General features: G+C 36.1%; 1 protein-coding gene across 2 annotated transcripts in view; it reads left to right on the top strand.

Moving 5' to 3' along the window:
- Positions 1–14,971, top strand: part of JAG2 (jagged canonical Notch ligand 2) — a 99,250-nt gene that overhangs the window by 47,244 nt on the left and 37,035 nt on the right. For both annotated transcript variants that reach the window (XM_026670123.2, XM_026670124.2), the window contains exons 3-6: positions 8,889–8,943; positions 10,173–10,427; positions 11,563–11,623; positions 14,675–14,805. In XM_026670123.2, coding sequence (XP_026525908.1) covers positions 8,889–8,943; positions 10,173–10,427; positions 11,563–11,623; positions 14,675–14,805 — 502 coding nt within the window. The remainder of the gene's footprint in view (positions 1–8,888; positions 8,944–10,172; positions 10,428–11,562; positions 11,624–14,674; positions 14,806–14,971) is intronic.

Genomic DNA, 14,971 nt, shown 5'->3' with positions numbered 1-14,971 from the left:
AGGACAATTATTGGACTTTTTACAGGAGGTGTTGACCAAGGACCTATCTCCAAATACTTTACGCAGACAGGTGGCGGCTTTAGCCTCAGTGATAGCCTGGGGTGACCTCCATTCCATAGCATACCATCCACATGTCCGCAGCTTTCTTAAGGGTGCTGCAAACTTACGACCTCCTGTAATTCACCGCTATCCCACCTGGGACCTCAACAAGGTGTTAACTGCACTTACAACTGGCCCGTTCGAGCCTTTAAGAACCGCTAGTCTTAAATTCCTGACATATAAGGTGGCCTTCCTACTTGCAATCACATCAGCAAGGAGGATTTCCGAATTGGCGGCATTGTCAATGAGAAAGGACCTATGCGTGTTTCATGCGGACAGAGTGATTCTCCGATTGGATCCATCGTTCACTCCTAAAGTAAATTCAGCCTTCCACAGAGCTCAGGAGCTGCTGGATCTTTTGGTTTACTTGGGTTATTTTGGAGACTTTTAGTTGGTTTGTGTGCTACGGTGATGCTATGTGTTACAATAGTCTATTGATGGTTCTGAAATATTTTTGATGTATGGCAACGTTACCCTTTTCAGAGCTTGTGTTGGTTGTGCTATATTGGGTTCACCAGTTAGGCACTTTTTGACAAAGTTCCATGGATATCCATTTTGGTGGAAATGTGGAAAATGTTGTATAGATGCTCTGTTTCCTTTTTCTACTGTTCAGGTTGCTGCAGTGTGTTTGTGCTCTCTAAATTGTGTTCTTACATAGCTTCTCTTGTGGGAGATTGGGTTGTTACCTTGGTAGTGAATCACTTGGTTGGTGTGATGATTTTATGATAAACTTGTGTTTCTAATTGCCACCACTGCCTTTGTTGTTGAGGATATCCAGAAAGGATTAGCATGTTAGCTGTTTTCTTTTTCCCTAGTAAATTTTATTCCTTTGAAGATGTTGATAGTTTTGTGTCTGTTCTATCGATGGTCCATTTTTATTATGACAAAAGTGTCACATATACACTTTGGATCTATATTTTGGGTTGTATATATGTATTAAGAGTCCTGTTGATTCCAGGCATTGCATTATGGTCTCAATGGCAAGGACACCTGGATGCAATTGTCTTGATCCAATACAAATAGCAATAACACTTAGACTTGTATACCACTTCACATTGCTTTACAGCCCTCTCTAAGTGGTTTACAAAGTCATCAGATTGCCCCTAACAATCTGGGTCCTCATTTTACCAACCTCGGAAGGATGGAAGGTTGAGTCAATCTTGAGCCAGTCAGGAACAGTGAGTTATATAGCAGTGAGATAGATAGATAGATAGACAGACAGACAGACAGACAGACAGACAGACAGATAATCATGTTTCCCCGAAAATAAGACACTATCTTATATTTTTCTATTTATATTTTTTGCCACCAAAAAAGACACCAGGTCTTGTTTTGGGGGGAAATCATCCACTGACTAACCTCACTTGTGCACGTTGCCCCCCGGCCTCCTTTTCGCTGTCAGAGGCCTTTGGGAACTATTTCTTCTGTGGCTGACAAGGCTTTTCTGAAGGCCTCTGCAGCCGATAACAGAGCTCCAGATTGATCTGGGGTTCTGTTATCAGTTACAGAGGCCTTTAGGAAAGCCTTGCTGGCTGTAGAAGAAATGGGCTGATAAGGCAGGTGTTGGGGTGTGCAAGGCCATGTTACAACTGTCCAAAGGTAAGTAGTAGGGCAGCTCCACCCCCCTAGTTTAATGTTTACCCGTGCACTCTGGAGTGGGTGGGATCTTAATTAGGGCTTATTTTGGGGATAGGGCTTATATAGGTATGTGTAAAAATCAAGCTAGGACTTACTTTCAGGGTAGGTTGTATATTCGAGGAAACAGTATATATTGATCATCCTCAACTGGTATACTTTTTGAGGCCATATATAGACTATGTGGTACTGCAGAATTTGAGGACTACTGTTCTAAACTTTAACATTCTCACTATTCTTTTTTCAAATATTTCATTACTTCCATTCAAGTACTGTATAACTTTTTAAATCTTTCCTTGCTGCTGATCTTCTTTTATATGTATTTGTTACATAATTCATTTCCTATTCATTTTCTCTGTATGACCAAATAACCTCACAGTTGTATTGGTCATTCATTTTGTATTCAGTCCACATTCAGTCAGCACCTCAGTCATTCTCTCTTTTCTTATCACTCATATTCCTTAAGTTTCCCCTTCCCCACTGCTTTCAACTATAGTCAGCTCCCTTGATCCTATTGTGGATTAAAATTTGCATTTGGTCTTGCTATGTCTACTTGGGAAGAAAGTTATCTTCACATACATTATTCATTTGTTTGCTTTAATGCACAGAAATGAAAAAAAATGTGTTATACATGTGAAATACTCCATTGTAAACACAATATTAATCATATAGTAATAGTGATCAGTCTTTCCATTGTGTCAATAGAGATGTCAGTTGATGAGCAGAGTCAACATAGATAAAATCATAAAGTTGGAAGTGAGCTTATATATCATCTATTTGCCGCATCTATTAGAAAAACTCTGGCAGTTGAGCATCCAGATGCTCGTTGAAGACTTCTAGGGAAGAAGTCACCATACCATGTAAGCCTGTTATGCATACACATACAGTCTGGAATTTTCTTCTCATGTGTACCTAAACCTCCATCCTTACAGTTTTAATGCATTGGTTGTAATGCTATCTTCTGGCTAATAGAGAATTGGTTCCCTCCCTATTCTGTCTGAAAGTTCTTCAGACATTTCTCTCAGTCAATTTTCCTGTGGATCCTTTAATTGTTTCTGATGGATCTTAGTTTCCATTTTCTTCACTATCTTTCTCATAACTTACTCCTGTTTTGTTACTGTTTTTTTTAATTGAACACACAGGTACAAATAGGGCTTAATCAGGACACATAATAGAACAAACTTCTCATATGATCTGCTAATGCATCTCAAGATAGCTTTCTTTTTGAACCTGGATCCAACTGATGGTTCATATTTAATTTATAGTGAACAAGATGCCAGGTCACTTTAGAATAGCAGAGTTGGGACATTTGGGAGTTCCGGTTTGTCAGGCTTCGGAGGCTGCAGGAATTCGCGTTTGTGTGCGATCCCTGCCGCGCTCGCTGCCGGAGTGCCTTCGATCCAGTTGGATTGGGAGGCTATAGTTATCCTGTAGGGATAACTGAAGAGAGGGGAGATCCAGGCAGGGGTCTGGGGGCATCGCAACCCCCTTCCCCAGCCAGCTTAACTCCCTTTTCCAAAGGCGGTGGAGCGGCAGTCAGCAATGGCCGCCACAAAGAACCTCTCAGCCGGACAAGTTTTGTGCAGGAGGAAGTTGAGGAGGTGAAAGCTTTTGGCTGAACCGGGACGACAAGCAACATCTGAATACCCTGGAACTTTGGCTCTTTAAGTGATACATTGTTTCCCAAGAAGATCGTAAAGCTGCGGTTGAAAGTGAAAGGGAAAGCTTTTTTTTTTCTCCTCACTTTCCTTCCCTATGGAGACAGCAGATGGAAATCGGAAATACCCGCTTTGGCAGCAGAAGGTACTAATTTTGAAAATTAAAGCCAAGGGGACATTAGATTTCTAAACACTGACATTTAAAAATTAAAATCTTTTTGCTATAAGTGGGAAGGAAGAGAGGTAAATGATTTATACCAAGATTTGTTGAAGGAGACTGCTTGGAGCTTATAAGATCAGAGATTAAATTGCAATAAAACTTCCAAAAATTACCTTGGAATTGTATAATTGAATTCTACCCCAGGAAGAGAAAGTATTAAAAGAAGAAAGTGCTAAATGAAACAGTTTGTGCTGATTTTGATTGCTTGATGACTTTGGGACTTTTGTAAACTATCTTTTGAAAGACTAAAAAAAATTTGGATTGTTTAAAAAAAATTCACAATGGTATCTGTTGAAGAATTGAAAATGGAATTTGAAAAGTTAAAAGAAGAGGAAGAAGAAGGCAAGGGCTCTTTTGGATCTATTTTTCGCTTCTTAGAAATGGCGATTTCTACTTATCAGGAAATGCAACAACAAGAAGGTCGGGATGAAGAAGAAGCCATCTTTAATGGACATATAATTTTAATTGAGGAAGAAAAGGGTAAAAAGGAAAAGAAAATGGAGAATTTGAGTTCTAAAAAAACAACCAAGAAAGGGAAAAATAAGGTGAAAAATCGATATAATGTCAGAAAGCAACAGAAAAGAGGAATACAACAGAGAGGGGGAGACTAAAGGGCTGGAGATTGAGAGAGGGGTGGGTGGGTAAAAAGACTAGATTTGACAAGGAAGGAAGGGAAAAAGTGAAGTTATAAAGGCTTAAAACAAGATGTTAAAAAACAGGTTTTTTTTCAGAGACAAAGGGTAAAATATAATCTAAAAAGAGATTCTGCAAAAGTACATAAGATTATATTGTAGTATTTGTATTTGAAATAGAGTTAGAAAATTGGAATAATATATGTGTTAATAGAACATTGTAGGGAATGTGTAAAATGTCTAAGAATTAACTAATAGAGTTTAATTAATTTGTTATGGAACATTGTTTTTACCATACTATAAGCTCATTATGTTTTTTATTTTAAAATGTTATGTAGAATGTACTAAGCAGAATCAGAATGGAAATTATGTATTATTTTAAGTGTTAAATTTGGGGGAAAGATAGAAAGGTGTCATACTTCAACCAGTGATTACAGGAAAAAGTTTGTATTAAAGAGAAAAGACAAATAGATAATTGAAAAAGAACGGACAAAAGATACAAGTATAATGATTTAAATTGAGATTAAATAAATAAAATAGAATTAAGAGAGTGAAAAGAGGGGAGAAGACATATGGAAAATATAGAATGTTAAATAAGATATGAAATAGTATATAAGGTGAGCATGAATTTGATTTATGTCTGTACAAAAAGTTGTAACCCGGGGTTAAGCCGCTTTCTAAAAAGAAGTTTTATGTCTTTATGTTATGTATTTTGTTTGTTTATGTTTGTTTATTGAGAATTAATAATGTTGGATAAGAACATATGAAACAGTAATAATATGAAATATAGTAATATGAAATAGATGAAAGTATAAGTTTAATGAATAAAATTGAACAGAAGTAAAGGAAGAAACAGTGAGAAGTTGGAAAAAGAGTAATAAGATATGAAGTTGAATACATAAGATGCATATTAAATTGTTGTTTGTATGGAAATGTGATAATTTAGAATTATGTTGTACTTAAATAAGATGTTTTATTTGTTTTGTTAAGCAGTTCTTAGAAAAGATGTTCTATGTTCTTACGTTTTATGTTTTGTTTGTCTGTGTATTGTCTTTGAAAATTAATAAAATTTGTTTAAAAAAAAAATAGCAGAGTTGGAAGGACCTTGAAGGTTTTCTAATCCAACCCCTTCTCAAACAGGAGACCCTATACCCGTGATGGCAAACCTATGGCACACGTGCCACAGGTGGCACGCAGAGCCATTTGTACGGGCATGAGAGTCCCAGCCAAACTTCTCTCACTGCGCATGCACGCGCCTCTCAGCTGATTTTTTTGCCTCCCAGAGGCTCGAGGGAAACCTCTGCAGCTTTTGGAGGCTGAAAAATAGGCCCATATCATCAATTCCTGTATTTCTGGAAAGTGACGAAACGGGCCTGTTTTTCGGCCTCCAAAAGCTGCAGAGGCTTCCCTTGAGCCTCTGGGAGGCCGAAAAAGGCCTCAAATGGGCCAAAAATCAGCTGGGAGGCAGTGCAGGTAAGGGGAGGACGGCGGGGGATATCGCGCGCCCATGCGCAGGGGACGTGGGGGTGGCGCGCACATTGCCTTCTGCATAGGAGACTAAAAAGGTTAGCCACCACTGCCCTATACCATTTGAGACAAGTGCTTGTCCAATCTCTTCTTTAAAACATCCAGTGATAGAGCACCCACAAATTCTGAAGGCAAGCTGTTCCACTGATTAATTGGTCTAATTCAGGAAATTTCTCCTTATTTCTAGGTTGATTAGCTTCCTGCTATTGCTTATTGTTTTGCCTTCATGTGCTTTGGAGAATATGCTGATTGCCTCTTGTTTATGACAACACCTTAGATATTGGGACACTGCTATCGAGTCACCTTTAGTCCTTCTTTTCACCATTACATTTCACCTGCAACCATTCTTCATATGTTTTAGCCTCCAGTCCCCTAATCATCTTTTGCTCTTCTCTGTTCTCTTTCTAGAATCACAACATCTTTTTTTATATTGTGGCAACAAAAACTGGGTGTAATATTCCAAGTGTGATCTTACCAAGGCGTTTTTTTAAAAGTCATACTAGCACTTTCTGTGATCTTGATTCTTGCCCTCTGTTAATACAGCCTAGGACTGTGTTAGATTTTTGATGGCTGCACACTCACATTTAAGTGATTGTCCACTAGGACTCCAAGATCCTTTTCACAGTTACTAGTGCCATCTATTCTCTACTGTCCATTTGGTTTTTCTTCCCTAAGCATAGATCCCTATTTTCCTTACTTAATTTCATTTTGTTGGATAGGGTTCAAGTCTGTCATGATCATTCCGGATCTTGAACCTATCTTCTGGAGTGTAGGCTATTCCTGCAGCTTGGTATCATCCGTAAATGTACTACTGCAAGCTAGTAGTAATTTTTCAGCTAGTGTGTTAGCTGTCCCTCCCAGTTTCATAATATCTGCAATCTTTATAAGTATCCTTCAACTCCCTTATCTAAGCCATTGATAAAAATATTCAATGGAATGGAGCCTAGGCATAGGCAGTACCCAGTAGCATCACTCAAATCCCTCCAAGTCTATTTGGAAAGTTTAATCAGCGCTCTTTCAGTACAGTTGTTCTGCCAACTATGAATCTTCATTATCATTGAAAGTGTGACATCCAGAGAAGGAGGAACTAAGAAAAATAGGGCCCGCATACAATGATTCAGAAGAGTGAATTTTGATTAATTTCCCCAAGTGAATGTAGCGTGGATGTAATTGACTACATATTCTTTAGGAGAGATGTGCAGGAATAATAGGAGCTTCTGCAAAGAGCATTCTAGAGCATAACATGCAACTATCAACAAGCAATACATTATTTATATTTCCATGTGCATTCAAAACATTCTACAGCAGATGATTTCCAGTTCATACTTTCTGACCTACACTTCTCTATATTAATTTCTTAAATACACATTCATTCATTCATTTGTGATTTCAATTTAATCTCTTACATTTTAGGTCAGAATATTCCATCTTCTGTAGTCCTCAGATGATCTCATAGATACTGACTTTGGGTGTTCAGCTTGGTCAGTTGGGACTTCTATATAAAGTTTTATAAACATAATAGATGAATAGGCGAGATGGAATCCTTATTTATATCGAATTGAGGTAGTATTCAGTCTGGTTAAATTTTCACACATTTTATATTTGCCACAAAGCCAATCAAAATCTAGTTTTATCCCAAGTCTGCTCAGATTATTCCTACAAACTAGGATGTTTTAATTAGGGATGATTTTCAACCAACAGAAAGAATTGAATGTAGACTATGGCATACTTTAATCTTTTATTTCTCTGATTTCAAAACAGGAAAAAAAGATTTCTAAACCTGAGCCTGAAATCTACCCCAATTTACTTAATCAAGTCATCTCATTGACTTTGACAATATTTCTTTAAAGTATGGTCTACATATTCTAAAGAAGGAGTTGCCAACCTTTTGGACCTCAGGGACCACCAAACTCATACTTTTAAATCCTGAGGACCACTAACATGAATTTTTTAAAAAAGATAATATATTTAATATATATTTTTCATTTTTATATTAAATATAAATGTACTATTTTATATATATATCTCACTACCCCTCTGGCCCCCGACAAGCCTCCTTGTTCCTGCTGAGCATGTGAGCACTTCTGGCAAGGAGGAAGAGGGGGTCAAGCCTCCCCCCCTTGCAACATCTTCACCTGAGGGCAGCTGCTTCCTGCGGCTCAGGAGGTCCATGCTCTTCCCGCTGCTGCTCAGCCTCCTCGATGCACGGAGGCAGCAGCCACGACACAAGTTTTCTAGGGAGACCGCAGGATTGCCCTACCTCCCTGCCTCAGCATGCTGCGGCCCACAAAATTTTATCATGGTCCATCAGTGGTCCGCGGCCTACCGGTTGGCGACCACTGTTCTAAAGAATATGTAGTGTTGGTTTTCTTTTTTCTCTGTTTTTTTTTCCTGGATCATTTTCTCTTCTTAAGTCATCAATATTGTAGACAAATTAAAATATTGAAGAGTTTATATTTGAGTTTGATAAACTTTAAATGAGTTATGTTCCTATGGGATTACTTCTCAGAACAGAAATTGTGCCCTCATGCACACCATTGAAAGTCCAAGTTTGCTATTTATTGTAAATCCAATTAATAAGAATACAATACTTGAGACAGGCAGAATTGGCTTTATTTGCTTTGTGGTTATCATTCAAATAGCAGCTGCTTAATAATGTTCTTTTTAATATTTATGTCACCCAGAATTGCTAATGAGTTGGGTGATCTAAATTATAAATATAAGAATCAATCAATACAACAATCAAGTCAATAAAGCCAGAAAAAATTTACTTTACAATTACTTTAAAATTTAAAATTACTTTTATAATTATTTAAAAAAAAAAAAAACAATTACACAGGTACAATCCTGGGGAATTTTTCTTAAATAGTACTTTTGCTAGTAGTGATTGGATTTTTGAATATCTGCCACCAGATATTTCTTGGCTAAGTCTTGTAAATTTGCTTTGCAGCAGGTCAAATCACTGCATAAATGAATTAAATATTTCTGGAAGAAACAAGCTATTGTTTTGGGATACATAGTGGTAGTGTTAAATCTGATTTATGTTGTGTGTCACTTTCAGAGGATTCTGATATTGATTTAGCCTCTCCAGTAACTGATTTGTATGCTTTGTTTCAGAGGTCATTCACATTAATAATAGAAGCCTGGGACTGGGATAATGAAACAAAAGCAGGTGAGTATATTCTTAAAGAATTTGAACTCTCAGAGCTGACAGTTGTGAGGAAATAGACATCTTGTAGGAAACATTTTGAATTTATAGCTTGGCAGATAAAATTAAAACAAAGATTTGTTTATATGTTCCTTCTGTACACCGAACATTAAATTGGGAATACTGGTTAAGATGAAGATTAAGAGACATAGTCAGTCTAACCCGTATTTTGTATTCTCAGATATATATATATACAGGTAGATTCTGAAATATGTGCAAAAAGTATATGAAAAATATATACTCAACTAATTCTGGCAGTACTCTTCTGAGCTATTTAAATATTGATATCATCACATCTGAATCATTAATCTGTAGTAATAGAGTTATTATAATATTTGACCTTATGTTTTGTATATATTTATAAAGGCACATGTAAGCTTACATATACTGTTCATGGTATTATTGGCTAATCATTTCTTTTAGTATCTTAGATATTTGAAAACAGAAATACGCTAACTTGTCTTTGGGTTTCGAGTAAAAAAATCTAAATACATTTCTTCCCAGGAAATAAAAATATAATAGCTGACATCAAGGATCTCAAACTCAAAATAATACTCCAAATAAATCTCTGGAAGCTTTGAGGTAACTTGAAGAAGCATTGAGGAAACTTGAGGAAATATTTCATAATGCAGTAGAAATCTTTTTGCTCAAGATTCCTCCTCCCCCAGGCCTTTACATTGGTAATTTCTATATAAGAAGCAATGGGAATTCAATGCAAGTACTGAACTCTATAGTCTTTTGTTTTAAACAACAACATAAATTCTACTATCTTCCCAATTTATAGAAAAATATGAGATGAAAGGTAAAAAACTAGTGCAACAAGAGAATGTTGAACCACAATTTTACCTTTCTGTTTTGGGGTATGCAGGAATCTTGTTCTGTATTTCATTAGCCACTGGTTACTTCTTTCAGTTTATTTGTTTTTCGTGTGTAACCTTCTTCTGGTTAGGAATCCCTTTCTAACCAGCAGCAGTTTCCCTACACTCTTAACCACATGACTTCCTTCATTCTTCAGATAATTTGCTTTCTAAAACAAGTGGAAACCTAGAAATGCTTTACTGTACATTCTTAAATGGGTGTGCTAATCAACATTTTCTGGACACATTTTGTCCTTTTGCAACTATAGTGCTCTCCTTTGCTAACATGCTCTATATTAAAATGTTTATTTAAATTCTTCATGTTTCAATTTTTAGATGAAAAATTATTAATTGACAGAGTATCATCTGCGGGTATGATCAATCCAGAGGATAGATGGACAACACTACAGTTGAATGGCCATGTTGCTCATTTTGAAGCACAAATAAGAGTGAAGTGTGATGAAAACTATTATGGACCACAGTGCAATAAATTTTGTGGCCCGCGTGATGACTTTGTGGGCCATTACACATGCGACCAAAATGGAAATAAGGCTTGTATGGAAGGCTGGATAGGAGATGAATGTAAACAAGGTACTGTATTTCTCATGTATTATAATGCAACAGTTATATTGAATTGTGACATGTTTTTATGGCAAAAGAGGAGAAGTGGCCACACTAAGGATTTTGACTACTCCCTAAGCCTATTTTTGTAGCTATTAGATATACTCATGACAAATGTAGTAGCAAACTATCCATTTTAAGTGGTGCTATTTTCTTCGTTTTATTTATACACACATGTATGTTAACACCCCCCTATCCCCAGCCGACTGTATTAAGTCTCTGGCATTCATAAGTTCATATCATCAAGCCATCTACTGCAGCATTTGAAGATCAAAATAAATAAATAGTTATTCTTCTCCAGCATAGAATACCAGTGCACTATTATTATGTTGATGCCATAGCTGAATAAAGTAGTCAGGACCTTTAAAGCAGGGTCTCCAACCTTGGCAACTTTAAGACTTGTGGACTTTAACTCCCAGAATTCCTCAGCCAGCTTTGCTGACTGAAAAATTGCCAAGGTTGGAGACCCCTGCTTTAAACCATATGTTGTCTATTCCAGTTAACACTTGACTCTAAGGTTTGGAATCTATTCTAAATAGGAAAAAGACAGGAGCTACAAGCAAAATAATGTCCATCATTGAATAATGCCTCCTCTAAAATAACTAATATTATTTTATTAGATATACTGTATTGAATCAGCAAGTCTTTAAAAAGCACATAATCACAAAACGTTTCAACCATAGAAGCTCTTGAACCAACTGCCTACTTCAGTGAAGCTAATTATTTTATTAAAATGTAGACCTTAATCTGCATCCATTCCAAAATTAGAATGTTGGCAGAGCATCTGAGATATTATATTTATATATTGTAAGAATAGCCTTTGGACAGGATACTTTTATAATGCTTTATGTTTCCTCTTTGTATCTTTTTGTGTTTCCTGAAATAGATATTTTTAGACAGGAAAAATCACAAAAAAATCTATTTGGTTTTTTTATTCAGGAGGTTATGGATATGATCATTGTAATTGATAGTTTTAGCTAAAACTTCCACTTTTTCTTAAAACTATCCTTCAAGAAAAAAATCAGTGCATAAAATGATTTAATTACAGTAATCACTTTTTCTAAAGAGTTGATTCTAACTGATGTTTAATTCTTTCTTTTCACAGCTGTATGTAAGCAAGGATGTAATTTAATCCGTGGAGGATGCAGCGTACCTGGGGACTGCAAGTAAGCTTGCTTATTTACTTACTTACTGTGAGTAGCACAGAACTCCCCAATATGTAATTCAAATTCAAATCATACAATGTTAAAAATAACTAGAAACATTCCTGTGGAATCAGGAATAAAAACATTAACAACTTTGAATAATCCAATCTGATGACTGAAAGACAATTATAGCAAACCAGCTTTCCTGGCTTGATAGAACAACCAAGTTTTCACCAGTTTGCTAGAAGCCAGAGGGAAGGGGCAAATTACACAATTGGGCAGAAGGTGCTGTTCCAAAGGAGTTGGATGGCAACTTAAATGGGCTGCTTCTATTGCCCTTTAACAATTTCTAATTGAGGGAAATACAACAAGCCTACCCAACTCGATTTTAACAGGCAGGGCAAAGGTGGTCCCTTAGACATCCAAACTCCATAGATATCTTACAAGGATATACCTAAGGACTTCGCAGCCATTCTGTGAATTGCATCTGGAAGCTAGCTAGCAACAAAGTACAGTTCTTAGAATAAAATGCTTATGTGGCTATTTTCAGATGCACCTATCACTAACTGAATGCTTCGTTTTAGTTCAGCTGTAACTTCCACATTCTTTGGAGGTACAGCCCCATGTCAAATGCATTACAACAGCCAAATGAATAAGTAACAGGCTTACAATGAGCAATGGCTGTTGTTCCAAGAGAATTTACTGTTGATTGCATACAAGATGGAGTTTGCAAATGCCCTCTTGACCATAGCTGTGCCTGCTTCCCTCAACTGCAAACCAGCTCTTCCTGAGGCAGTACAACTAATTAATAATGAATCTCACTGAAAACATCTTCCTTGGATTGACTCTCTACCTGATCCCAGACAACCTCCCAGCACCTGAGCAACATTTCAGAAGCATCAACTACTCAGTGTGGGGTCAAAATACAACATTGAATATCATCTGTCTACCAATGTAACGTTACCCCATGCTATTGGAAGATCTCACTCAATAATGTCATTTAGATGCTGAATAGAAGTGGGAGAGCATCAAGCCCTGCAGGACTCTCCATTAAGTCTATGAATCAATCTCCTTCACCACCCCCACCTCAGAATTGTGACTTCATGAAGGTGGAGAAACATAGCCATTGTAACCTTTGAAGGTGGTTCAGAAGGATATTGTGTTCTGTGGTACTGAAAGCTACTTTCTCCAGGATTCTCTATAATTGCAGTTCAGGTGCTTTTTCCATAATCTTCTCCCAAAGGGAGGGTTGGAGAGTATAATTGTTCAGCATATCTTGATCAAATAGTAGATTCTTGGGAAATGACTCATTATCACCTCTTTCAAAAAGAGGTAATACTCCTGTCAGTATGAAGTTTATGTCGATATATGTATTAGATTTACATTCTGTCTTTTGTTCTGAAGCAGTGTATATGATTCACTTATTTTTCACCTAAACAATTCTCTTGTGAGGTGGATTGGATTAAGAAAAAAGGATTGGCCCCAAGTTACTTAGTGAGTCTCCCTGGCTAAGGACACTGGATCTTGTTGTGTTATTTAACTCTTTAACTGCCAGACCATTGCTTATATGCATTTTTATGGGCATATAGTAATTTTGTGGGGAAGATGCTTAATTGCTAAACACATAGCTGAATTTGAGAAATTGTTTATATTTTTGAAATGATACTTTTTACAAAAATGTATTGCAAGCAATTAGCAATAAATTTGGCACATATTTTTATATTTTTAAATATATTGTTGTCAATTGTATAAATTAAAATAGTTTTATTTACCATCTGTCTGTTCAAATAGAACATTTAGGGCAGGCTTCAGATAAAATAAAATGAAATAAAACTTAGAGTAACATAGAAAACAGAACTCATGACCATCGTAGTTCTCACTGCCCTCTTGTATTCAAGTGCAGTGTTTCATTTACATACATAGAACAAGCAAATTCATGCACCTAGAGCTAAAAACTAAGTATTTCCAGGTAATCTTGATATTTTTACCTTTTTTGTGTGAATCTCAAGTTACAACCTACTTAATAGTAATCACTAGCATAAACTTTTTTTCTTGCATATTTTTATTTTGAATTCAATAGCTTTGCTATTTGATATTATAATGTGATTAAAAAACAAGGCTTTTGGCAACTGCTGTTTAGCTTGTTATCCAATGAATGTGGGGAACTTGAATGAAAACTGAATGAACAAGAAATGAATCTTCTTTCCCTTGAGATAGCTATATAGTGCAGTATGAACTATCTTTATAATCTACATGATGTGGAATCCAAAAAAATAAATTCTTTATACATTTACTTGGTTCCTGCAGAAATTTAGGAAGTGTGCTATAATCAAACTTATATGGACAGGTAGATCATTTGAATGTCAGTAAAAACACAGTAATTTTGCTTCTATTGTTTAATTAAAAATACTGTTTCCTGATGAATCTAAATGCCTCCATTTTATAGTCTGGTATAAACTAATATATTCTTTTTATCAGCGATATATTACTTTCGATGTGTATGTAGCATTGGACCCAATATTATAAAAATGATACAAATTAGTTAATAATTTATAGTTTTATATATTTATTGGTGTTGTGCTTCCTATAGTTTTATCCTTTTTAACATTGTAAGCCGCTGAGAGTTAACCTGTAGTAAGATAGGCAGCCAGTAAATTTATTTAATAAACAATATAATTGACAGTGGACATTATGAACCTCTTGTCTGATGGGGAGCTTTCAAAGATTGGAAATAGAAAGGGAAATGAGTTGCCTTCAGGAATGCTGAAATTATAAATCAGGCAGGCTGTTAGCAACCCAAAATATTTTTAATTTATATTAGAAGGGCCTTTGATACTAAAAAAAACCCTGCATATATGTAGTTTTGTAACTTCTCACTGACATATGTCATTATGTCAGGTATAGTAAGAGATACTTACATTTTAAGATAACAACAATCCATGTGGCTAGATGCTTCATTGTTGTTAAAGACTGCTTACACAACATGATTGAATGCAAATTTGCAGCTTAAAATTGTATGAATATTGTAGTTAATCAACATATTGCTAACATTTAATATGCACTTATGTCTAGGTGTAATTATGGTTGGCAGGGGCAATTCTGCGATGAATGTGTCCCCTACCCAGGCTGTGCTCATGGGAGTTGCAGCAACTCATGGGAATGCAGATGTGAAATCAACTGGGGTGGCCTGCTCTGCAACAAAGGTATCAAACTTCTGCTTGTAAAAAATATTTTAAAACTTCAAGGTTAACAAAAATCTAATAGCACTTGTTTCTGTAAAGATGTTTACTTAAGAGCATTCAGCAGAATCTGGTTTGCATCAGGTAGTTTCCCTGTAACATTCTATAGTTCTATAGCTTGATGGATTTT

This window comes from Notechis scutatus, chromosome 1 (assembly GCF_049901735.1).
Source record: "Notechis scutatus isolate UNSWTSFEM ecotype Mainland chromosome 1, rNotScu1.2, whole genome shotgun sequence".
NCBI lineage: Eukaryota > Metazoa > Chordata > Lepidosauria > Squamata > Elapidae > Notechis > Notechis scutatus.
Note: the sequence above shows the minus strand (reverse complement) of the source record. Positions and strands in the feature narration are given on the sequence as shown.